The sequence below is a fragment of the Olea europaea genome, unplaced genomic scaffold (assembly GCF_002742605.1).
Source record: "Olea europaea var. sylvestris unplaced genomic scaffold, O_europaea_v1 scaffold644, whole genome shotgun sequence".
In the NCBI taxonomy this organism is placed as follows: domain Eukaryota; kingdom Viridiplantae; phylum Streptophyta; class Magnoliopsida; order Lamiales; family Oleaceae; genus Olea; species Olea europaea.
In genome coordinates, this window is record NW_019264809.1 from 126,462 (window position 1) to 152,738 (window position 26,277).

General features: G+C 31.0%; 1 protein-coding gene across 1 annotated transcript in view; it reads left to right on the top strand.

Annotated features, from left to right (window-relative positions):
- The window catches only part of LOC111390050 (proteinase inhibitor PSI-1.2-like), a 76,446-nt gene extending 52,914 nt beyond the window's left edge, over positions 1 to 23,532 (top strand). The window contains exon 2 of the mRNA XM_023015034.1: positions 23,172 to 23,532. Within this exon, the coding sequence (XP_022870802.1) occupies positions 23,172 to 23,374 (203 nt within the window). The 3' untranslated portion in view covers positions 23,375 to 23,532. The remainder of the gene's footprint in view (positions 1 to 23,171) is intronic.
- Positions 23,533 to 26,277: the final 2,745 nt, after the last annotated feature.

Consider the following 26,277-nt stretch of genomic DNA (forward strand, 5'->3'; position numbering starts at 1 on the left):
GCTAAAAAAACTGTACATCAATTTCCTGTCCGTAGAAGCGATAAGGCAAATTTCAAGCTACACAAAATTTTTGAAAGACATGATATCAAAGAAGAGAAAGCCTATGGAATTTGAAACTGTGGCACTGATAGAGGAGAGCAGTGCAAGGTTACAAAATAAACTGCATCCCAAACTCAAGGATCCCGACTTTTTTACTTTACCTATTTCAATTAGAGAAGCTGGTTCTTTCAATGCTTTATGTGTGATATAGGTACAAGTATTAACTTAATGCCTTTATATGTATTCAGGAAATTGGGATTAAGGGAAGCAAAAGAAGCAACAATGTTATTGCAGCTGGCTAATAAAAGCATCAAATGTCCAAGCGGTAACATTGAGGACATACTCATCAAAGCTGGCAAATTTATATTTCCAGTAAACTTCATTGTTCTATACATAGAAGAAGATAGAGATATTCTAATAATCTTGGGACGTCCATTCTTAACAACAGGTTAAACTTTGATTGATATGGAGAAATGTGAACTAATATTGAGAGTGGAAGAGGAACAATAAGTTTTTAAAATACACAATATTCAAACAACCATAAAATCTCGACGAATGTAAGTATATTGATGAAGATGAACTATCCATTCAACAAAACTATCAGAATAGAAAACCAAAATGTAGAGGAATTATTGGTAGAGACAAAAATGGAGAATTCGTAGTTTTGAGAGATAAAAGGGGATGCAAAGTTGGAAATTGCAAAGAGTAGAAGGCAAAACATTTCAATTTAAACCACCTTAATAAAATCACCCCAAAAGTCAATCTCTAAGCTATAAATCGATCGCTTAATGGGAAGCAACCCATTTTTGTATCACTTTTTACTTATTTTGATTAATTGTTGCATTACAAGTAGTTTTAGGGATCACTTTATTTTAAAAACTCGAGCATTTAAATTATTTTCTTTGAACACATTTTAGATAGTACTTTAAGACTAGCATTGGTAATTTAGGCATGTTTACTTATTGAGTTTATTTTTACATAAGCTCATCGTTAACATCCTAGCATTATTTTAAGCTAACCTTGATGTAATATGCATTATTAAGGTTTTCACTTAGACTTCAATATCCAACCTATTTTGAAAGACTTATCTTTTCCTAGCTATAGGATTTTGTAGGGATGACACTCTGTCCAAACATTAGACGATTAGAATTTTTTTGCTGTGAATTCATTACAAATGTTTAAACCTTATACGCTATCACTGATATTTATTTTGAATGCTTGAAACAGAAAGTTAAAGTCTAGCAATAAAAAAAGTGGTAGTTGTAATGACGTTTACAAGTCGAGCCAACTTGATGCTTCTACCTATCTGCATCTTCCTCGACGAGTTTCTGATCCTTACTATTTTATGTCGATTATTCTTGCTCTTACATTGGGAATATTGTAATATTTTTGGTTGGGGAGAGGTTAGTATTAGGGTACTTAGAACCAATATACATTTGTTTTTCAATTACTGATCAATTGTAAAAAAAAAATATTGAAAAGAAAATTTTGAAAAAAGAAGAAGAAGTAAATGATGTCTAGTTAGAGTTGAATGATGCTTCTACCTATCTGCATCTTCCTCGACGAGTTTCTGATCCTTACTATTTTATGTCGATTATTCTTGCTCTTACATTGGGAATATTGTAATATTTTTGGTTGGGGAGAGGTTAGTATTAGGGTACTTAGAACCAATATACATTTGTTTTTCAATTACTGATCAATTGTAAAAAAAAAATATTGAAAAGAAAATTTTGAAAAAAGAAGAAGAAGTAAATGATGTCTAGTTAGAGTTGAATGACTTGACGCCTAAGGTGATATTTATTTGTTTGAATTGTGTACGTATTTAGTTAGATACTGGACAACACCATAACTGTGCTTTTACTTGAAATCTTATCTGGTTATATTTGAGCACATAGCCATATTGAATTATCAGTCATGTCCCAACATGACTGAATTAAGTGAATATAATTGTTGATGTTGTTGATCTAGGTTTGAATAAAATTTTCCAAATCCTTCATAGAAACTAAATTGCTATAAATCAGTTTTGGGGCAGGATGGTTAGTGATTGTTTTCATAGATGTGTGATGATTTGGAGTTCTTGGATCCAAAAATGAGTTGAAGGAGTTTGAGTTAAGGAGTCTAAAATGGGCACTGATCATCCTTAAAAAAAAATTCAAATCTCATACATATGTAACCTCTTTTGTAGCCTTTATGACTCAAGTGATTAACCTGCTGGGGTCTTTAAAACTTGGTGCCCTATATTCATCTGGTTTGAGAGTCATTGACCTAAAGCTTGCTATAGGGGATCATTTAGAAAGTTTAATGGAAAAAGTTTTACACATAAGATGTTAAAAAAACGAATGAAAAGTTAGATTCTCATATTAAAAGAAAAGGTGACAAATCTTCTATCTCTTGTCGTAGCCTTTTTAATTCAAGTTATTAAGTTTGTAAGGGTATTTAAAAATCTAGAGTCCTATAGTCATCTGATTTGGGAGTCATCGACCTAAAACTCGCTACAGGCATCATTTAGAAAGTTTAAAGGAGAGAAGTCTTGTACATGAGATGTCAAAAAAATGATTTAAATAATCAAAATCGAGATGTGGTCGGTAAAAACATTGAGATTTAAAATCTAGAGATTAGCGTTATGACTTTGAGAAATACTTACCATCTATTTCCTAGGTTTACATATATCCAAAGCACATGAGTGGAAAAATGCATTATAATAATTTTTAGAAACCTATATGTGCTAGAAATACCTCGGGATTTGCAAGAAAGGCATATGGATTGATTATGTACAAGAGGGGTGAGGAAAAACTGACCACAAGAGGATTGAGATTGTGTATAAATCAACATCACTTAATTAGGTGTGTTCCAGTATGGGGTGTGAGTTCATTGTTGGCTAGTCATACACACATTAAGTCGAGCATCAAATAAGTTAAAAAATCTATTTTAATGTTATTTGAATCTTTCTAAAGTATTGATTAAATTTGAACAAGAGGCTTATGATAAGCGGTTCAGCGTTGAGTCTTTTATTTGTGATTTGTTTGGGTTAGTTATATGTGTCATATCTAAGCTTTATTTTATTTTCTTTGAGGATGAACAAATTTTTTAATTTGGGGGTGTTTGATAAGTACATTATTGTGCTTTTATTTAAGCTATATTAATAAACTTTAATGTCGTCAAATTATTGAATTTTATTTATTTTGGGTTAATTTTTTTTTTTTTTTTATTGATGGACTTGTTTGAAGCAATTGAAAAGAGAATAAGGATTCGTTGGCCGTTAAGCAGAAGTTTGTGGACTAAATCTCACTTGAATAAAAGCTGGGGGATCAAAATCGAGGAGAAAATAAAGAAAGGGACTAACTTGCATCACATGGAAGAATTGAGGCCTTAGAAGATAAATTGCAACTAATTGGGTCTCAAATTTATGAAAAGTGAAAATTTAATTGGTCCTAAAGGCAACTTTTAATTGTAATCAATTTGAATAATTAATGGAACTTTGAATTGGCAGCTGTTTTAGAATTGTGAAAGTATATATATATACACACACACACACACAAAACGGGGAGGAGACACACAATTCGAAGGCTGCAAGGAGGAAAAGAAATTGAATTGAATATACATAGATGCAAAACAGTGTCCAAAATTTGGAAAGAAAAGACATGCAATAGACGGATAGAAACATTTGGGCGGTTGGAGAAAAGAAAAAAGAGAAGCAAAGCTGGTGAAAAAGAAATACAAAATTGAGGAATTAATCACGCTCCATCGATGTTTTGTGATGTCTTTTATCCTTTCTTTGCCTAATTTCAATATTATGCTAGGCTAAATTATTATATGTTAGGATTTACAATGAAATTTTTTATAATGAACCTTTAAATCTAATTTTGATTTCTTTTGACATTTAAACCATGTTTTCGATTCTTGAATGATTGGCATGGATTTAATATTTTCTACAATTACTTGATCACTAATTTGACCTTTGAGAGACGAAAAATAAGTTAGACATTGTGTCAATTATCGTAGAGTCCGATAGGGAATAGAAATATATATTTATGCTTTACGTGATCTTTAAGTATTCACAAATTTATTAGTGCATTTTATATGTTCACATCTATCATAGAAATAAAGTAGGTCACATGTAAAAATAAGTTTAATTCTACTCAAGGGAGATTGTTAAACAAATTAGAAATATTAGTCTTCATAATTAAATCATGTTGTCAAATTTATAAATTTCAAGTTAAATAAGATTGATATGAGGGGATTTGGGATCCTTTTACGCTTTCATCATTATATTTTTCTAAAATTTGCATTTAATTTAAGTCTTGCATTTAGTTTAATCAATTTAGGTGTTACATTTATAAGTATATTATTTAATTTAGTTTGAGAAAAATTACAACTTTCAATTGTTTTGATAAAAGCTAAGTTAATTTGAACTTGAACTAAATCGATCTCTGTGGGAACGATACTTGGAGTAAAAAAAAAAAAAAAAATTCATTTTACTACTTGTTAATGAACCGTACACTTGTGAAATTTTAAATCGAAATAATATTTTCATGAACAACTAACATGCATCGATGAATAATGTGGTTGTCATATTTCCATTTGTTAATTTCATACTGTCTCTTGCTCTCTTTTGGTTTCCCTTATTCAACTTAGGAGTAAAACAAAGTAATGTGATTGGTATGTTGCTTGTTTGGTAGATTTTGGATTTGCATTAGATAAAACCATCGTGTTGTAACAACTGGAAGGTAAAAAAGTAATGGTGGGTATCGTGACTTTATCGAGCACTTTCTACAAACATGGTTTTTTGCTATTTCTAGAGGTTACGATGCTAGAAGCTCTTAATGATTGTGCATGTTGGTGTAGATGATTCTATTTTTGCAACCTCTTTACTATGTATGTTACTGGAAAGCAGCATTTGAAATTTCCTTTACGCCTATTCGTAGGAAAACCCAAAGTATGGAACGTTCAAAGACAACGGTAACAACAAAATTTACCACGCTTACTGCAACTATTTGGTAATAGTTATGGTTCCATGAAAGATGCTTTAACATCGACTAAATTGTAGTAGCACGATTTTGATTTGGGCTCGGACAGTGACATGGATGATCCAAATGACAAGTTACCCATTAATGTTGAGACAATAGATTCAAGTACTGAGCCTACAAAGGGCGGAGCAAACTCGTCTGGCGGGAAGTGTGAAGAAAAGCAAGCGAATGGAAAGGGAAAGAAGAAGAAGTTCGATGCAAGGGAAGTTCTAGAGCTTGTAGATAACTTAGCATCTACATTAAGGAAATTTGCCTCAGTCATTCAATCTAGAGACAAGGGCGAAATGATGATTCTCGAGTGCTTCAATGACTTGCTTTCGAATGGCCTTGTTGAAGCTGGTGATCAGCTACTTTTGTTCGTTCTATGGTTCTTTCGGGACTTGGATAATCAAATTGATTATAGTGCCGCTCAAACATCGGAACTTAGAATGAGAAAAAGAATGCTGCACGTGCCTATACTTGAACAAAAATAGGTAGCTTTTCATGTATAACAGACTTTCTAAAGTAACAATTCTCTTCAAACTCTTCTAGACCTTGTCAGGTAGTTTGAGCTCCAGGCTTAACTCTACAAAAACCGTAGCCTCACAAAGTCTATATAGATTGAAGACGGACTTATCAATCTTTATTGGTAACCTAATAAGTTTAGATAAAGCAAACAAAAAGCTCTTAACACATAAGTGCAAAGGCAGTAATGAAAAAAATCCACAATGGAGCATATATAAAACCCTAATTATACTGTTTTAGATGGAATGCATATCTTAAAATTAGTCAAAATTGAATATACACTTGGGTTGGAAAACATGGCCATTCAATGTTCTTTGCACGTAGTGAGCGGCAAGATGAGCTCTCGAATGCCAAACTTGTGGGCAACAAGCGACAGACTCTTTGTTCTAAGCACTTGAATAGGAGATGAGAACTTAACAAGAAAAATGTGGTGACTTCTTCTCCTTAGTCCACCTTTAAACTTCTTCAAAGCCTCTTCAACCAAACAACCAATATACAATGGAATTTGGGTCACACTTCGAAAAATCTCAACATTGATACAGATTTTTATACAAGGAATTACTTTTCACTCATTAACAAACAATTCTCCGCCTCTTCCACACAGACTCCTAAAGACCAATTAAACAACAAAATATCAATTAAGTCCAAGAAATGCTCAAACTTGGCCACATTGAATGCCTTGGTCAATATGTTAGCTAAATTCTCTTTAGTATCAATTTTGCTCACTACAATATTACCACGGGTAATCACATCACACAATAATGACACCTCACATCAATGTGCTTTTTTTTCTCAAGAAATATCTGATCATTTTTAGAAAACTAACACTACAACCATCACAAAAAAATAAAATAAAATTATAGATATCTACTAGTCTTTACTAATTTTACCAAACAATCTCCTCAACCACATAGCCTCCTTACGAGCCTCTGTAATAGCCATATACTTTGTCCCTATAGTATATAAGGCCACTACATTTTGTAAAGTAGCCTTCCAATTGATAGCACAACCACCATTGGTAAGCACATATCCTGTCTGAGATCTACTACAAAATCTAAAATAACATACCCAATAACTCCATAAGTATTTTTTTCCCAAAATGAAAACAAGCATTATTAAAGACACATCGGTAACTGAAAATATACTACAATACTTTCTAATGCTCATTCATAGGATTTTCCATGTAAGATACTAACTTTACTGACTACATATGCTAAATCTGGGTGTATACAAAGCATAACATACATAAGCTATCCAACTACACCTGAATAAAAAATATGTGTCATGCAATCGATATCCTCATCTGATTATGGACACAGAACAAATGATAGTTTAGAGTGTGTTGGCAAAGGGATACTGACATTTTTTGCATTCAACATATAAAACCTTTAGAGTATTTTCTCAAGGTACCATTTCTTACTTAAGTAGAATCTAGCAGCCTTTTTACCTCTCAAGATCTCCATTCAAAGAATATTCTACACTGCTCCCAAGTCTTTCATAGCAAAATTTTTTTTTTTTTATTGAGTTGAACTTTTACTTCATTACCTCTAGTTTATTCTTGATAGCTATCAACATTTCATCAACAAAAATAGTAGATATATAGACAATCCATCGTCACATTTCCTGAAGTATACATCACTATCATAACTACTTCTATTAAAGTCATAAATATGCATGAATGAGTTAAACATTTTATATCACTGCCTCCCGGTGACTGTTTCAGGCCATAAAAGGACTTCTTCAATGAACATACATAGTCGTCATTTCTTGTGACCAAAAAGTCCACTGGCTATTCCGTATAGATGTCCTCCTCAAGTTCTGTATGTAAGAATATTGTTTTCACATCCAATTTCTCAAGCTCCAAATCATTATTTGTCATAATACCAAGCAAGTATCTAATTGAAGTCTATGAAGTCTACACCTAGAATCTCTATAACCCTTAGTCACTAATCTTGCCTTGTACCTAGTATTTTTGAATTTTGATGTACATTCCACCCTCCTTTTGAATAGCAATTTATGACAAAAAAAAATTTTCTCCTTGGATAATTTCACAAAGTCCCACATGCCATTTTTATGAAGAGATTCCAACTCCTCTTGCATAGCAAAAATTTCCCTGCTATAATCATTGCAACTCAGTGCTTTAGTGTATGTAGAAGGCTCTTCACTAGAATTAATATTTTTAGCCACATTTGATGTTACTAGTTAGCTTTCCCATACTTTTGTTGAGGTCTTATCACCCTTCTAGGTCTATCTTTAGCAATAGAATATTGCAGTGGTGGTTGTAAAAAAGTAGTCTCTTTCACTTCTGAACTAGACTAAGATGGAAAACTCTCATTTAGACACTAAACAAACAATATCTCCACCTACGTAATTTCTTTATATTAGTTTGTATTACTAGAATCTCTAAGAGATAAATTGGACCATTGCATATTAGCTTAACATAACATCTCTACTAATCATGACCTTATTTGTTTCTAAACACTAAATATTGTATCCCTTAAAACCGTATTTATAACTAAGAAAAACATACTTTCTAGACTTTGGCCCCAACTTCCATTATTCACATGAGCAAAAGTAGGGCACCTAAATATTTTTGAATAAATATTTTCGAATCTAAGTAACTAAGGGAAGACGTAGACCATAGATCTCTGTGTCATTTTTCCAATAGTAATTGATGGTGAGTGGTTGGTAATAAAACAAGTTGTAGAAGCAACTTTCAACCAAGATTGTCAAGTCCTCAGATATTTATCCGAGATATTTAGGACTAAAATTGTAGCTATAGAGGAGAGTAAGGACTAGATGCTATTAAGGTCAGAGAGTTGGTTAGATCTCTACAGACCTATGAACTAACATTAGCTAAACTTACAAAGGATAAGTCTTTGGCCTTGAACATTATTAGAGATAACATTAATGAGTATTCTGATTTGGAGTCACCTAATGATGATATAGCTTCTTTTGCTAAAAATTTTTGGAGAATGTTTAGAAATAAGATGAAGCCTCAAGGGAGATAGAGAGGTGATCCTAGTGAGTCTAGAAAGAGATCTCAATATGTGAGATGTCATAAGTGTCAAGGTTTTGGCCATTATAGAAGTGATAGCCCTACCAGTAAGAGAAATAAGAATAAAGCTATGAATGTTACTCTTGCTGATGATGAGTCTAACTCAGTTAATCAAAGTGAGAGGTTCACTTAGGATGAGAACAAGAAATATATGGCCTTCATTATTAAGGTTAGGAGCAAATCTAATAAGGAGAGTGAGAATATTGAGGATGTAGATAGTGGTAAGCAATCTTAGGAGGATTCTGAAGACGAGGAGGACGTACATGAGCTTACGATAAATTATATAAGGAGAGCCTTAGGATATTGACTACCAATAAAGCCTTATGTTCGAAGGTCAAAGATCTTGAGCTAGAGAAAGAAAAACTAATAATTGACCTTTAGGAATCTACCTTATCCCTGAGGAAGTTGAATTTTATGAATGAATTCTAAGATACTCAAGTTAAGAATCTTATTAATGATCTTAAGGAGTCCTCTAGGAGACTTAATGAATTGAGCATTATGAATGAGTCTTGAGGATTCCAACACCCAACTCCTTGCATTCACTAGTGGCTCATTGAAGCTTGATAGCATCTTAGGAATGAGTAAGCCTACTGTTAATAAGTAAAGTTTAGGATATAAGGAGAATGATCACAATGCTGCTAGTACTTTCAAGACCATTGTTGTCCCTATCACTGACCAATCTAAGTACATTCCTAACCTTGAACCCAATAAAAAGGAAATCGTAAGATAAAGGCCTACTAGAGAGCGTAGGACCTACCAACCTAGGAATAAAAATCAACCACCACATAACCTTGGTCCTAGATTTATCCATACTTGTTTCAATTGTGTTGAGTTAGGACATATAAAGCTTAGGTGTCATAAATTCCTCTATAGAAATAGAATTGAAACTTCAATAGAAATAAAAAAAAAAAAGAGGATTTTGATAATTGAATTGACTTTTTCACTAGTCAGGCAAGTCAATTGATCGAGTTTATGAAACAGTTTACTAGGAATAATTCTTCAACTAGGCAACTTTAGGTGAAGAGGAGTGATCCAAAAATTCTTAAATAGATCGCCGTGCTCTTAAAGGTAAGAGAGTTTATATATTTAACTGATTAGGTATTTCTGGTGCATGCTTGTGTGTATTCATTGCGATTCATTCACTATTGCATGCATCTCATTTTGTATTTGCCTTATAGGTAGTAAGTTCATGCATGTGCATCTTCATTAGGTTTATAGGTAGTAATTTCATGTATGTCCATTTTCATCAGGTTTGTATTGGCACATGCATTTTTTTTTTTTGTGTTGAATATTTTTAATTTTGTGTCATTGGATCATTTATTTAAAAAAATGGAAAGTTTTTCAAAACTACGACATGATATATGATATACTTGAATTTGTATGTTGTGACCAACTATGAGTTTAATTGATGTGCTGTAGCATATTTTTCATTATTTGCTTAGATTTTTATTGAGTACTTAGTCTAGGTTTTTTCATGTACCATCTACACTGCACAAACTATTATATTACGAGTGGGACTCGATCGCGTGAGTGAGATTTGGGATCGTAGTTTCATGTTGGCAAGATGACTTTGAACATGATTTGACCTTATTTCATTAGATTTAAGATCAAGTATATTCCCTTAAAAGAAAAGGCTTAGTATCTTATGCCCTTTTCAGAGTCTATTTGACTCGAGTAATTAAAGCTTAGGGATTTCTCATAACATAGTGCCTATAATCAACTAAGTTGGGTTAACCGACCTAAAGCTAGTTACATGGGTCATATTAGTCATTTAATGGAGAAAAGCCTGCACATAAGATGTGAAAAATTGATGAGAAAAATGATAAGCTTAAAAACTTGTGTGTGTACATATATATATTCTCAAAGTCGAGGGGAGAAAAGAATAATATACATGCAAAATGAGCTTCTTTTATAGGTCCTAATATGCCATTATTGGTTTAACTTTCATAAGTAGAGAGATAAGCTTATTGATAGAGATGTTTAGAATATCTTTTCTCACAAAATTAAGGTTTGTAGTCCTACTTACAAAGTATTAGCGACACTCTACATACATGGGGTCACTTATACAATTTATTCCATTTTAACTTGAACTGAGTACGTGGAAAAATGTATTGATCATTAATTATGCTTGTGCATGCTATCAACTAAATCTTTGAGTTATTATATATTGATGTTCATATAATATCCCGAAATTTTATAGAATATAATTTAATTTTATTTATGCTATATTTTTAATGTTTTGAAAGTTTAGGGACTAAAGTGTATATAAAGTAAACTTTAATAATATTTAGATTAAAATATAAATATTGACGGGACGACGATAAGTATACGGATATTGGGCTCCTTGGATAGATAATAATTAAAGACGCATTTTAGACTCGAGAAAAAATTAATTTGGGTTAGTCGAGCCCAAGTTATCGAAGCCGGAAGATATAACATTAAAATATTATTTTTATTACTTTTGTTTGGAAGAATTTATGTAGAGAGAGAGATGAAAGTTGTTGAGATATTTTATTGTTTTATTATTAATAATAATATTTTATTAAGTGTGTTTTTGAATTGGGAGGTCTCACGTGAAGTACTGGGATTCTAAGTGGGCGGTAGGTAAGTGATAATTGATTTGTTTATTAAATGAAATAAAGTAGAGAGAGAGAGAGAGAGAGAATTACGGGGAGCCCCAACCACATGTGGTTGTTGAGAAACCAAATGGACGTGCAGGGTAATGTTTGGCTGTTGGGTGATTGGTTAGTTGACAGTACATGATCCTATATTGATAAGGTTTGGGTCTCCTATTTTGTTTCAAAAAACAGTTTTTTTAACTTTATCTAAATACCCACTCTCCCACACGTTTCCTCATTTTTTTTTATATAGATATTTTTATTATATCATATGAAAACAACAGCTTTCATTCACTTCACTGTAATATTATTGCACGATAAGGCAAAAAGAAAAGAAAAGATAGTTGCAACATGATTTTGGGTTTTCTTATTCCAAGAAATTGTTGGAGCGTGAACCTTGTTTTGACTTCCAAAATTTAAGCAGTTTAACAAGGTAGGATATGAGGTGCAGTATTTTTTTTAATTTCCCGTTTAATTATTTTGGCTACATGTGGACGAATTTCATATTTATGAAAGTTAAAGTTATGATATTAATGCTATGATATGAATGATATGGCCATTCCGGTACAATGAAAGGAAATGATATGATATAATGTGAGCTCTTACCGGATTTAAAGTTATGCGACGGTATGGTATTCTGACACTTGTGTTAAAATTATTTTTCGGGATCGCACCATTAATGTAATATCCTACTGAGTATTCCCATGTACTCACCCTTTTCCTACACCTCACAGGTTAGGTCGGGTCCTGTTGGAGCGTGGTGGTTCGATGCGTGGTTGTGCCTCATTTGCTGGACGAGAATTTATAATTTTAACAAGTAATTTTAGTTCATTGCCATAGACATCCTATTTTAAAGATTAAGTTATCAATTATGTTTATTTGCTACATGGATGTTTTTTTTTTGTTTAATTCATTTTAAATAGAGCTCGAACTATATGTTACTGCTTTTATCGATTTTAATGGTTAAAAGAAAATTGATTAACTGTCAAGTTCATGTCAAAGACTTTTGCATTTTTCTAAAGCATCTACAGCCTTTTCAAGATTTATAACATGCATGGCCAAAACAATGATTCTGTACTTATCACACCAAATTTTCAATTGTCTGCCTACCACAGTTAACTTTATGCAGTGGAGTTGTATTATTCATTTGTACTTTGAATTGGATTTTATGATAAAAATATTCATAACCCATATTCACTAATCATGCTAGTATAAAAGATGTTAAATACGGACAAATGTCATTTCATTTTATATACTGTTCGACTTAAATATTATTTCTTACACCAGTGTCACTGTTTAATAATAATTGAATATTTCTTTACTGACAAATTCATTTCAAAGTATTAAATGTAACTCTCATAGCCATGTGATGTAACGTGTTTGGATTTTCTCAATGAAAATAAGTTTTTAAAAGTATCTTTGTCTTTTGTCACCTGTTAGCTAAAATTCTTTAGTTAAAATGTTTAGTTGGCCATGAACACATCGAAATATACTCATTTACTCCTAGCAGATTAGATTTCTAGAATGTGCCAGATGATAATTTAAAATTTATTAATCATGTGGTTTCCGATAAATTTGATCCTTTTATAATAAAGTTGGTAGCGACTAAAATAATAATAAAAAAATAATAATAATAAAATAAAATAAAAAAAATTTGGGTCGTTACAGTTCATGTGTATTTGATAGAATTCCCTTAGTCATTTGTGACAAAAAAAGGGTGACACAGATTTGACTGTAATTTTGAGTTAAGAGTTAGATGCATTTTAGGAAGAGTTTGTAGTAAGGGGGAAACATGATAGTATCTTTTATTCATGACATTCCATATCGTAATGCATAGCTTCTTTGAATTTTGATGTTTGGTGATATTAATGTTTCAATTAGTGTTTTGATTAACACTAGTATTACTTCTCAATCTCGCCAGCATATTTATGATTGTAGGTTTCAATTGTTATATTTCTTTTATCATGTGCTTTTACACTTGGTATGTAAGTTGTCAATTTCAGGAAATAGGGGAATAAGGAATGTAGAAACAAACATTCAACTTTGGTTTGGTTCCTTGACATGTATTGTATAGTTTTGTCACAGAATGTTAAAGGAGGAGATTGTTAGGATTTATGTTATATTGGCAATTTTGTAGACAAAATAAAATCTTAGTTAAATTGTAGTAGGAGTTTAATGAGTTGTGATCAAAGTCAATTAAAGTCGAAATAGGAGTTATTGAATCCTAATTAAAGTCAAAAGAGTTGAGATTGGTAATATAGTCCTTGAATGAGTCCAAGATGTCAAAGAAGATCACGTGTGATCAGGGAAATGTAATTAGAAATCTAAAGAGTGTTAAAGAGCAGCAAAAGTTATGTTTCAAATTCTCACTCATAATTGGTAATACATTTTTCACATAGAAAACTTTAGAATTTGGACAAGGCTATTTAAAAGAATTGTAGCCTTTTTAATTAGCTTTTCATCATATTTTGAATCAACTCAATCAGACATTGGAAGAGAATGTTATTATAAAAATACTAACAATTGCTCAGCAGTTGCTTACCTGTCGATTGTCTAGAGTTCGAGCAACGGTGTTACACTTGTAACCTTATTTCTCATTTTTCAAGAGTTTTATCTGGCTCATACTAAATAATTATTTCTTACTATAAATACCCAAGCCCTTATATGTTTTATGCGTGGTTGTTCATTACATTAACTTTTCATAATATCATTCCAAGATCCAAGAATAAGGTTACTGAAGATTGAGAGAGGTCAGACCAAAAGAATGAAAGAGTACAAAATAAGGTGTTCTTGGTGATTTATAGGAGATAGACAATTTCAAAAAATCATGAACAGATGTGAGTGAAGCACAATATCAGGAGATCGGAAGATTATTAGCTTGGTCCCGAAATTTTAACCCAGTTGGGTTTTCTCCGTCAACATATATTGTATTGTTTATTGCTTTCATATTATTGATTGTGGCATTCAAACCATAGGATAATCCGATGTAATTAATTAACTATTTAGAAACAATTAAAAAGTGACTTGTTTCTTTTAATAGTATAATTCCTCACATTGGGTCAACATAAATTAGCTAAATCTAAACTTTTAAGTGGTATAAGAGATTTTCACTCATGGAAATGATATTTGTACTCATTTTGCAATATTATTTGTTAGTGATCTAGTACACTTGTTCGACTTGGCAGAGCATTGCCCAATATATTTTCGAAGTAGCAAATATAAAAGTGGGAAAATTATTTTTCCCTCATTTCAACGCACACAAATAGAAGAAAATTATTATAAATTAAGGACATGAAGTACAAATTAATAAAGGGTTAAAGAAAAGAACTCGATGAAAAAAAGATAGCAACATAAGTTCTACAATGAGAAATGATTGAAGAATTTAAATGCAATCAACGTGTGATGTAACAAGTAAAAATATAGTGTAAATATAACTATCTGGTATAGAATCGTTTGAAAATTTCTGGATTCAATTTTTTTATGGAGCCATGACAAAAAATATTATTTAGTTCTTAGAGGTTAGAGTTATTTACAATCAAATTGAAAGTTTCCAATATTGCATATTTGGCAACAAAAATTTGTTAACACTTGTTCTACGTAGCTATGACTATGCTTTGCTTCTACGTTATGAAAGTATTAAAATTAAAAGGAAAAATTGTTAACATCATTGTTCTACGAAGTACCATCCACACGTTTTCTAGCAACTCACACCACCAAGCCCTGCTAGTCCGCTACTAAAAATTCCAAATACATAGCCCTTTTCAACAAGATCATGTTCTCTAGCCTTACATATTACGAATAGAAACACAAATTGCTCGTTAAAAAAAAAAAACAAAACAAAACAAAACAAAAACAAAAACTAAAAAACAAAAGCTAAAATGATAGGATATTCTAGGAAATGTTGACCTCCCAAATGCTGATTTTCGAGGAACAATAAACTCTAAAGACTAAAAATACATTTACAGAAATAATTGATCCCCCTTCATTCTTTATTTCGACTTAAATATGAAAATATTGTATCAATTATCTTCTAAAATCAAGAACATTTCAAAAATAAGAAAATATCAAATTAAAACTTGAAAATAAAGAAATAAAATAATTACAAATATAGAAATTTATAATCTTCTTCCTTCGAGAGTTTTGCAATTAACCATAATTGCAAGAAAATAGAAAAGCTATTTGACCAAAACCAATAAAAGGACCCAGAGCCAAAAAATAAAAAAATAAAATAAAATAAAGTATATGCAATTAGAAGTTCAATCGTTCATCCAAGCATTTTATTTGATATCACTTGACGAAAAAAAATTAAATAAACCGTTTCCCAACACTTTATTAGGTATATCATATGAAGTTAGATAATCTTTAATTTCCTAGATTAACATGTTATTGAAAGTTCAATTATTTTTGCTTACGGACCATGCATGGACTTTCACTTTATTTATGAAAAAGTCATCACCTAATAATACTATTTTCCCCATAAATAACTTGAAAATAATATGCACTAAGCATAATTCAAGAACCATGGCTAATACCAAAGTCGACACCCTTACTATCTTTTTAATCTGTGGTAGTTAAGCAGTCATGTCTAGGATCGGACGCAGACATTTTGAATTAGGGTCACAATCAAACCTTATATAGATTGAATATTTTGTTCTTGATTTTTGAAATAATTCATACTTGACTCGAGGAAGCGCAGAATTAAGTTTAAAAACACATTCCTTCATTAATATTTTGTTCATCATTTTAATCAATTTGAATCTGAATAATCTTTTTATTAATATTTTGCTCATCACAAGAAAATGCATGTTTACGTTTAAAGAATTTCTAGTGTATTTGATACAAACAATTAATTCAAGTAATAAAAAAGAAAAAACAAACATATAATCAATATTCATTACTAATATTCAATCAAATAAACACAACTTATTAAATATAAGTCAAATTGGACATAATTATTTAAGGCTCATTCTATATACACAATTTGATAGGAGAAAATGTAAATTTAAGTTCAAAATATGATTAGGAAGTGAAGTAAATGTCATAATTTGTAGAGAAATTATAAACAAATTTTAAAAAATTAGAAGAGTTAAGATTTTGATAGTGTAAAGGAAAGTGAAAAAGTTCAAATCTATTTTGATTTTGTTCCTATTTTATGGAGGTTAAAATCAAATTTATACTAAATTTGGATAGAAATTGAAAATTTATGAGTCTCATGAAATATGTTATTAAAATTAACTGTTAATTTTGATTTAAATTAAAATTTAGATTTTAAGTCATAATAATCATGGCCTTATTTAATATATATATATATATATATATATATATATATATATCAAAACCCCCCCTTGTGTCTGCCCTTAGTCATCTCTTACCCATTGATAAATCTGGTGTGTTTTGATCTTCATATACAGAGAAGCGTAGAAGGTAATAAATAAGTTACTTGAGTGTAACATATTAAGGTTTTGCATAAATTTTTACATACTAAGATCGTGAATTTATTAAGATCTTCTTGTAAAGAGAAGCGTGGAACATATTTTGTACGCAATATTGTATAAAACTAATTAGTATAATCAACAAGCTATCAACTTCTTTTTCTTTTTAACTATCAAGTTCTTCCACTTATAAGTTACTTTTTTCTTCGTTTGTTTGTGGATTCTAAAGAGATATTGCACTACTATAAGTAATGCTATTAAGTTGAAGTGTGACATACACATGATTTTCTCATGCCTGTATCTTGAATTTTGCCTAAGTTTTCTTTGATCATGTTTTATACGCAAACCACTGATTAATCTGATGTGATTGATTAATCATCTAGAAACAATAAAAAATAAACTCGTTGCTTTTAATTGTATAATTCTTTATGTTGAGTCCAAATAATTTAGATAAATCTAAATTTTCAAGTGATATCAGAGATTTTAACTCATGGAAATGATATTTATTCTCATTTTAAAATATTATTTGTTAATGATCCAGTATGCTTATTTGTTTTGACAGAGCATTGTCCAATATATTTTAAAAGCACTAGGGTCTGTTTGATTGCAAAAATGGAATTTAGGTGGAAATAAAACAAATTCTAGAGAACTGAATTGCCTAGAAATTATTTTCCTGAAAATTGTAAATTATTGTGTTTGATTGGTATAATTTTTCACGTGAAAAATGTTGAAATGAAAGTATTTTTGGTTTTCGTTTAGCTTTGTTTTACATGAAAATCTTCAGTTAAAGCGATAGAATTTACTAGTATTGGGGATAAAATTTGTTTTCATTGCTAAAAAAATAAAAATAAAAATAAAAAAATCAAGAAAATCATATTTTTTTGTATTCGTTTGGTTTTACATAGAAATTGTCAATCAAAGGGATATAATTTTCTACGATAATTCTTAGAATTTGTTTCCATTGCAAAAAAATAGAATAAAATAAATAAAAAAATTGTACAGTAACCCGGAAAACGAATTCTCACCATATATTGGTGAGAATTCAAATTCAAGAAAAAGATGAAAAATGCTGACGTGGCGGTCGAAGGTGGAAAACAAATTCTTTAAAAAAATTTGTCAATCAAATAGGCCAAAAGTGGAATTCAGAATTCGTTTTCCATTTTCCTTAGAAAATAAAGGGCTACCAAACGGCCTCTAAATATAAAAGTGGGAAAATCATTTTTCCCTCAATTCAACGAACACAAATAGAAGAAAAATTATTATAAAGGACAAGACGTACTAATTAATAGAGGGTTAAAGAAAAGAACTCAACGAAAACAAGATAGGAACATAAGTTCTACAATGAGCAAAGATCAAAGAATTTAAATGCAATCAAAGTGTGATTTAACAAGTAAAAAAACAAAATATTGTGCAAATATAATTATCTGGTATATAATCGTTTGAAAATTTTTGGATTCAATTTTTTCCCTGGAGCCATGACAAAAAATATTATTGAGTTGTTAAAGGTTGTTAAGCTATTTACAATTAAATTGAAAGTTTTAAATATTGCTTATTCGGCAATACAAAATTTTAGCACTTGTTCCATATAGCTATGACTATGCTTCTACGTTATAAAAGTATTAAAAGGAAAAAGTGTTAACGTCATTGTTCTACCATCCACACGCTTTCTAGCAATTCACACCACCAAGCCCTGCTACTCCACTACTAAAGAATTCCAAATACATAGCACTTTTCGTCGAGATCATACGCCTTAGCCTTCTTAAATATTACGAACAGAAACACAAATTGCTCGTAATGAAGAATAAAAAAAAATAAAAAATATAATAGGTTAAATGATAGGATAGTTCTAGGAAATCTTGACCTCCCAAATACTGATTTTCGAGGAACAATAAACCTCTAAAGACTAAAAATACATTTACAGAAATAATTGATCACCCTTAATTCATTCTTTATTTGAATTTAAATATGAAAATATTGTACGCATTATCTTCTAAAATTAAGAACCATTTCAAAAATAAGAAAATATAAAATTAAAACCTGAAAATGAAGAAATAAAATAAATTACAAATATAGAAATGTACAATCTTCTTCATCCAAGAGTTTTGCAATTCACCGTATTTGCAAGAAAATAGAAAACCTATTAGACCAAAACTGATAGTAAAAGGACCTAGAGCCAAAAAAAAAAAAAAAAAAAAAAAAAAATGCATTTAGAAGTTCAATCGTTCATCCATGTATTTTACTTGATATCACTTGAACAAAAAAATTAAAAATAAATCATTTTTCGACACTTCGTTAGGTATAAAATAAAAATAAATGAATAAATAAATTTAAGGGGTCGATCATTCAGCCATGCATTTTACTTAATATCACTTGATAAAAAAAGTCAAATAAATCGTTTTCCGAACTTAGATAATCTTTAACTTTCTGGATTAATATGTTTTTGTCAGTTCAACTGGTTTTTGCTTACGGACCATGCATGGACTTTCTCTTTATATATGAAAAAGTCATCACCTAATAATACTATTTTTCACTCTTCTTTTAATCTGTGGTATATGCCAACTTGTACAATTTGCAGATCAAATATGATTTCTATGACGGTCAAGAGACGAATGATTTATGCACATTTTTAGAAACCTATATCCGCTGAATTTGGACACTTCTTCAATGGCCAAGTATGTAACCATTGTGAAACAATTCTTCAAAAATATAGTAAATTAGTAATACTGATTTTATAATAGTAGTTAAGCAGTCATCCATCACCCAATGATAAATCTTGTGTGTTTTGATCTTCATGTACAGAGAAGCGTAGAAGGTAATAAATGAATTACTAGAGCATATAACATATTAAGGTTTGTATAAATTTTTACATACTAAGATCATGAATTTATTAAGATCTTCTTGTAAAGAGAAGCGTGAAACATATTTTGTACGCAATATTGAATAAAACTAATTAGTATAATCAACAATATATCAACTTCTTTTTCTTTTTAATTATCAAGTTCTTCCACTTATGAGTGACTCTTTTCTTCATTCGTTTGTGGATTCTAAAGAGATATTGCACTACTATAAGTAATGATATTAAGTTGAAGCATGACATATACATGATTTTCTTATAGCTGCAACTGAATTTTGCCTAAATTTTCTTTGCTCATGTTTTATACCCAATATTGAGCAAGACCACGCTAAACAATAGATATGTTTTTCTTTCTAATGAGTGACATTGCACTGCTATGACAGGGATTTTTTTGGGAAGCAATGTGCAATATGCTGAAGCCCAGAAGAAAGTTTGCCCAAAAAATTGCCTCAAAATTGGGTATATGACTTGCCCAAAATCAGGTTGTTTTTAAGTTGAAAAATGATAAGAAGCTAATAGCCGTAACTAAAATGGATAAAAAAAAAAAAAAATTATTGTAAGATGCAAAATAGTAATTAATATCAAAAACTGTTTTACTTGATATCTTATTTTATTCGTCAAACAAAATTCTTTAATCAAATTAAGAATTTCCATATGTCTATTCACATAGATTTTTCTATATTTTTCAATGCGTAAATAAATTACTAAAATTATTTTTGTTCATTGAAATACTGGAGCTCAAGGAGAATGAAGATAATAAATTGTATATATCTCACACAAAAGAAGACCATATTATTAAGAAAATTTATTTAAATAATACATTACGGTTTCCAATAAATTAAATTTAATAATAATATATATAATAGTTAAAACAAACATGATGTAAAAATAAGTAATATATAGTTTGATCATTTTTAACAAGGGTGCGTTCAGCTGTTTATGATGACAAATTTGTTAACTTTTCTATTCCTTTTCAATGATAATGGTTTCTTTTGTTACGCAAAGTAGAAAGTAATATGTAGAGTAACAAGACACGATGTTAAAGTGTAAATACACCACAAACGCATGGTATTTCTAAAGTAGCATGACAAAATAATTTGTCAAGCCGTTTCTATGTATATGTGATCATTTGCAGCTTACCATGGAGAATTGCGAAGTTTATTCCTAAAAGGGTTGGTGAGAGAAAAGGAAATAAACACTAAAATTTGTTAACCAATGTAAATATATAATAAAAATAAAGTCCACAAACTCCATTGTAGAAAGGATAAGTATTGCAACTTTTGTACAATCTTGAACAAGTGATATGGAGGATCATAGAATGAGTCCTAAGTTCAAATTCCCACTATTATATCATAAATAAATAAAGAAAATGTTATATTCCTTAAACCAATCTAGTATAATTAAATCCGCAATATCAACACGCAATAGTAATTTAACTTTTTCCTGTACTTGTGCGAGAAAGTATAGCAAGATGTAGACTGACTTGCTATTTATTTATTTATTTTTTAAACATTGAAATACAACTTGGTGTTGGACTAATGAGTTACGGAACAAGAGTGCGAGTTTCCCAACTATTTACTAGTACGAGAAATTAATTTGTTTGAACACTTCAAACACTGGAGTTTTATCATTTTTTATCGCCTTATGGTCTAAATTTTAGCTAGGGTTTCTCATTTATTCATGATATAAGAATAAATTGAAAATCAAATCTGAGTCCTCTTTGATTTAGGATCCAACAAGCATTTTGTTACGTTACTCAAAAATAGGAGTTCATGTTTCCAGTTTTTGTGAATTTCTTGATTTTAAAAAATTTGCTTCTATAATTGATATTTTGAGGCCATATTGTGAGTTGTTTAACTAAAGCATCTCCACCACTAATATGGCTTGTGCTAAAATGGTTGTCACATAAACTAAAATCGATAATTTCTACAAAAGTACATCTCTAATACAAAATATCAAGAACTATGTCTAGTTGACGTAACAATACAAGAAGATATAGTCAAGATGACAATCTAGGTGCATACGACTTTCTAGTGATGAAATTTGATTATAGAAAAAAATCATTAAAGATGAAATTTGAATGAGTTCATCTATTAATTAGATCTTAATGTCACATATATGAGAGCCATCCTATTTAGATGTCACCCTAATGACAATCGACGAATATATTAGGAATAATGCTTGGTGTACATTATGGACACCATTATGGTGCCCATAATGTATCCATAGCACAACCCATATATTAGAGAGTCTCTAAGATTCCTTACTGTTCACAAAAATTACTGAATTAGCTTTTTCAGTCTATTGCAATCTTTTGGAGGCAAGTATAAGTGGACTGTAAATGCTTTAAGGATTTCATTTTTTATGTAAAATTTGCATCGGAAATTTTTGAATTAGATTTCCTTGTTTTAATATTTTGGAGGAAGGGCTTTACATCTCCTATTCATAATAAGATTTCAATGAATATACAGGTTTGTGCAAGGCTGAACATCTCATCCTTGTTTTGGTTAGAAAACCTGAAATCATAAATGGATTTTATCTTAAAAAATAAAAAATAAAAAAATACACTATTATTGTTTTCAATCTTTCTGTCCAAACTCTCGACATATTTCTTAATATTGGCTTGAGAGTTAATATGCAATTAAAAGATTGTTCGTTAATCCATGTATTTAATAAGGCGTGAGGCATGAGATGGCAAGTCCGCAGCCTCAAGTGTCTGCTAAATTTTTTATAGATTTTTTTCGTTGTTTCTTGTCATATCTCTTCATCCATGAATTGAACCTAAAATATGCAAAAATATGCACTCTCAATAACTATACGATCAAGATGACATTCAAATTCTGATGTTCATAAATAAGTGTAAATTACGCTTATCATCAAACTCTCTGTATATTCTACTTATTCTCAAGTTTTTGTTAAATATTCCTTAATAACCGAATGTGAATCAATTCATAATTAAAATGGTGACTTTAATCCATGTATTTTATATTAATTAACTTTATCAAAAAAAATAAAAATAAATCCTTTTCCTACACTTGGTTAGGTATATCACGTGAACTTTAATAATCTTTAATGTGGTGAATTAATATGTATTTGAAAGTTTGAATTGGTTTTTTGCTTACGGACCATGCGTGGATTTTCTCTTTACATATGAAAAAGTCATCACCTAATATTTTACTCTATAAATAACTCAAAAATAATCTGTACTAACCATAATTCAGGAAGCATGGCCAATAGCAAAGTTAGCATCCTTACTCTCCTCCTAATCTGCGGTATTGTTACTGATCTGTGCACCTTTTTGTAACTTATATTGGCTGAATTTTGACACTTCTATGATGGCAAAGTATTTCATCATTGTGAAACAATATTGCAAAAATACTGTAATATAGGTCTTATGATATTAGTTAAGCAGTCATCTGCTGCCCATTGGTAAATATTGCGTGTTTTGATAAAGAGAAGCATTGAATTTTCTCTTAAGTTATGCCATCAAGTTGTAGCGTGACATATACATGATTTTATCTTAACTGCATATTGAATTTTCTCGATATTTTCTTTGATCATGCTTTATACGCAATACCAGACAAGATTGAGGTAAACAATAGGTTTGATTTCAATATTATGTTTTTCTTTCTATGACAGCATTGTTTTTCTTGGGAAGCAGAGTGCAACATGCTGAAGCCCAAAGGAAATTTTGCCCACAAGTTTGCCTCAAAGTTGGCTACATGACTTGCCCAAAATCTGGTCCTAAGAAGCTTCATCCAGGCTGCACAAACTGTTGCAAAGTAAAGAAGGGCTGCAAACTTTACAGATCTATTGGAAGCCTGATTTGTACTGGAAAGTAATTGGATATGAGATAAATCTCAAATAAATTGTCATATGTTTATGCTATAAACAGGCAAAATAACAAATGAATCTCTTATAATAAATCCAAGATTCAGGTTTAATTGTATTGATGGACGTTGTTTCTATGAAATTATCCTTTACATAATTACTTCTCTAAGTTTTTTGGGTGAGACTTAGTTGTTGTATAATCTTTTATTCATCTACTAGCCACCCACCACCCTCGACCTCCTGCATAATCAAAAAATTGTTGTAAAAACTGAAAATACACACAGCATGATGAGGGACACTACAAAAATTCAATCGAAATAAAAGATATATGTACCCATGGATCTCTTGAGGATAGAATTTGCCTCTGGCACATATGAATAAATCATGACTGGGTGGGGCTTGTTGTTACACCAACTTTATTCATAGTCAAAGTCAAAATTATTCATTCAAAGTCATCAATTCATTTGGTCAAAGTGACTTGATTTGAAAAAGAAATTCTTATGGGGACTATTATAAGCTAGTGGTATTTGTTGGGACTAATTGGTAATTATAGAAACAAATTGGTAAATTTTAAATGAAACATACGGGTTAAATTGCAAACTATGGAAAAGTGGAGGGCCTCACTAATGAATATATAATTATTTTCCCATTTAACTTGAGAAGTAGAGAAGACGGAGGGAAAAAAGAAGAATTGAGGAATGGGAAGAAAAAAAAAAGGAAAGAGAAGAAAGGAAGAAAAAAGGAAGGAAAGAAAAAGAGAGGAAGAAGAAAGAAAGGATGACTAAACACTGATTGAGTTAGGGTTCTTCAACTTCCTCAGTTTCTAGATATAAGTAAAATATTTACCTCGTTTGGCCCCATTAATTCTCGTTAATTCACATTTTTTGGTGTTTTTCAACCAAATATCTTGGCCAAAAACACACCCTCCAACTATGTTTGCTGCTTACATCAAGGATATATTTTTTCTCATTCTTCTCATCTCAAAAATTCGTCTGTTCAATTCCCTTCTTCACTTCAACCGATGGGACCTTTTTTCGTCTACTCCAACAAACACTCAGGCTACTATTATGGACAATGAAGGCCCGAAGTGGGCTACTATTCACTGTTAGAAAAATAAACATGCATTTAACCTATTTAATTTAGTTTCATAAATTTAGAAGTTTGAAATACATGTATTATTATTTAATATGCACCTAGTTAATTGTGGTTCATGTATGCATGTATTATTAATTAATGTGTACCTAGTAAATTGTGGTGCATGTAGTAGAATTAAATTGAGGGGATGAACTTACGTGATAGGAAGTCCTATAAATACCTATGTAATCTTGTGTTGAAGGCAAGTCCACAATTGAATAGAAAATCATTTCCTCCTCCTAAGTCTACTTCTATTTCCTACAAAGTGGTATCAGAGCCACAATACTAGAAACAATGACAAATACCAACATGATCCCTATCCAAGTTCCAAAACTGTCCAAAGAGAAATTTGATAATTGGTGCATCCGCATGAAGGCACTACTGGGTGCAGATGATGCATGGGACATCGTGGAGAATGGTTATGAGGCTCCCACCGATCTAGCTTCTCTCACCCAAGCACAAAGGGATATTTTACAAAGCACTAAGAGGAAGGATCAAAAGGCTATTTCTCTTATTCACCAAGCATTGGATGAGGCCACTTTTGAGAAGGTTTCTAATGCTACTACAGCAAAACAATTATGGGATATACTTCAAGTTGCCTGCAAAGGAAAGGAGAAGGCAAAGAAAGTTCGCCTCCAAAATCTACAAGATGAATTTGAAGCTATTCAAATGAAGGAATCCGAAAAGGTGTCAGATTATATTTCAAGAGTGGTGATCGTTGCAAACCAAATGAAGAGGCTTGATGAAGATGTGATTGATTTAAGGGTGATTGAGAAAATCCTTAGATCAGTTAGTGAGAAATTTGATCACGTGGTGACTGCCATTGAAGAATCTAAGGACTTGGAAGATATGACAATTGAAGAATTATGCGGATCATTGTAAGCATATGAAGAGAAGCTTAATCGAAGAAGGAAGGAGCCATTGGAGCAAGTTTTACAATCAAAGCTTACATTGAAAAACAAGGAAGAAAAGGAAAATACAAGTTTCAAAGGACGAGGGCATGGACGAGGACGTGAACGAGGCTTTGGAAGAGGAGGAAGAGGTAACAATATTTCATTTCAACGTAGAGATGAAAATTATCAATCCAACTCAACAAGAGGAAATGGCAGAGGAAGAGCAAGACCATATCAAAGGAGGTATGACAAGTCACAAGTTAAATGTTATACTTGTCATCAATTTGGAAATTATTCATGGGAATGTAAAAGTGGTGATCGTGCAAAAGCTAACCTTTCTCATGACGAAGATATAGAAAATAATGAAGAGATAGAGTCTACTCTTTTGATAGCTTGCAAGGACTTACAGCAAGGAGAAAAACATTCTTGGTTCCTTGATACTGGAGCTAGTAATCACATGTGTGGGAGCAAAGATTTGTTCATAAAGGTTGATGAGAAGGTTGGCGGCGATTCCTCCAAAATTCCAGTAAAGGGGAAAGGTAAAATCTTGATACGTATGAAAGATGAAAATCACCAATTTATTTCAAATGTCTATTATGCTCCAGATATGAATAGTAATATTTTGAGTGTGGGTCAATTATTGGAGAAAGGTTATGTTTTGTTCACAAAAGGTTGCAGTATGTTTTTAATGGATGATGCAGGAAATTTGATTGCTAAAGTACCTATGGCGAAAAATCATTTATTTTTATTGTCCATACAAACTGATATGGCTAAGTGTTTGATGTTGTGTTATAAAGACTCGTCATGGTTGTGGCATTTACGATTTGGGCACATAAATTTTGGAGGGCTCAAAACAATGTCTAGCAATGAAATGGTGAAAGGTTTGC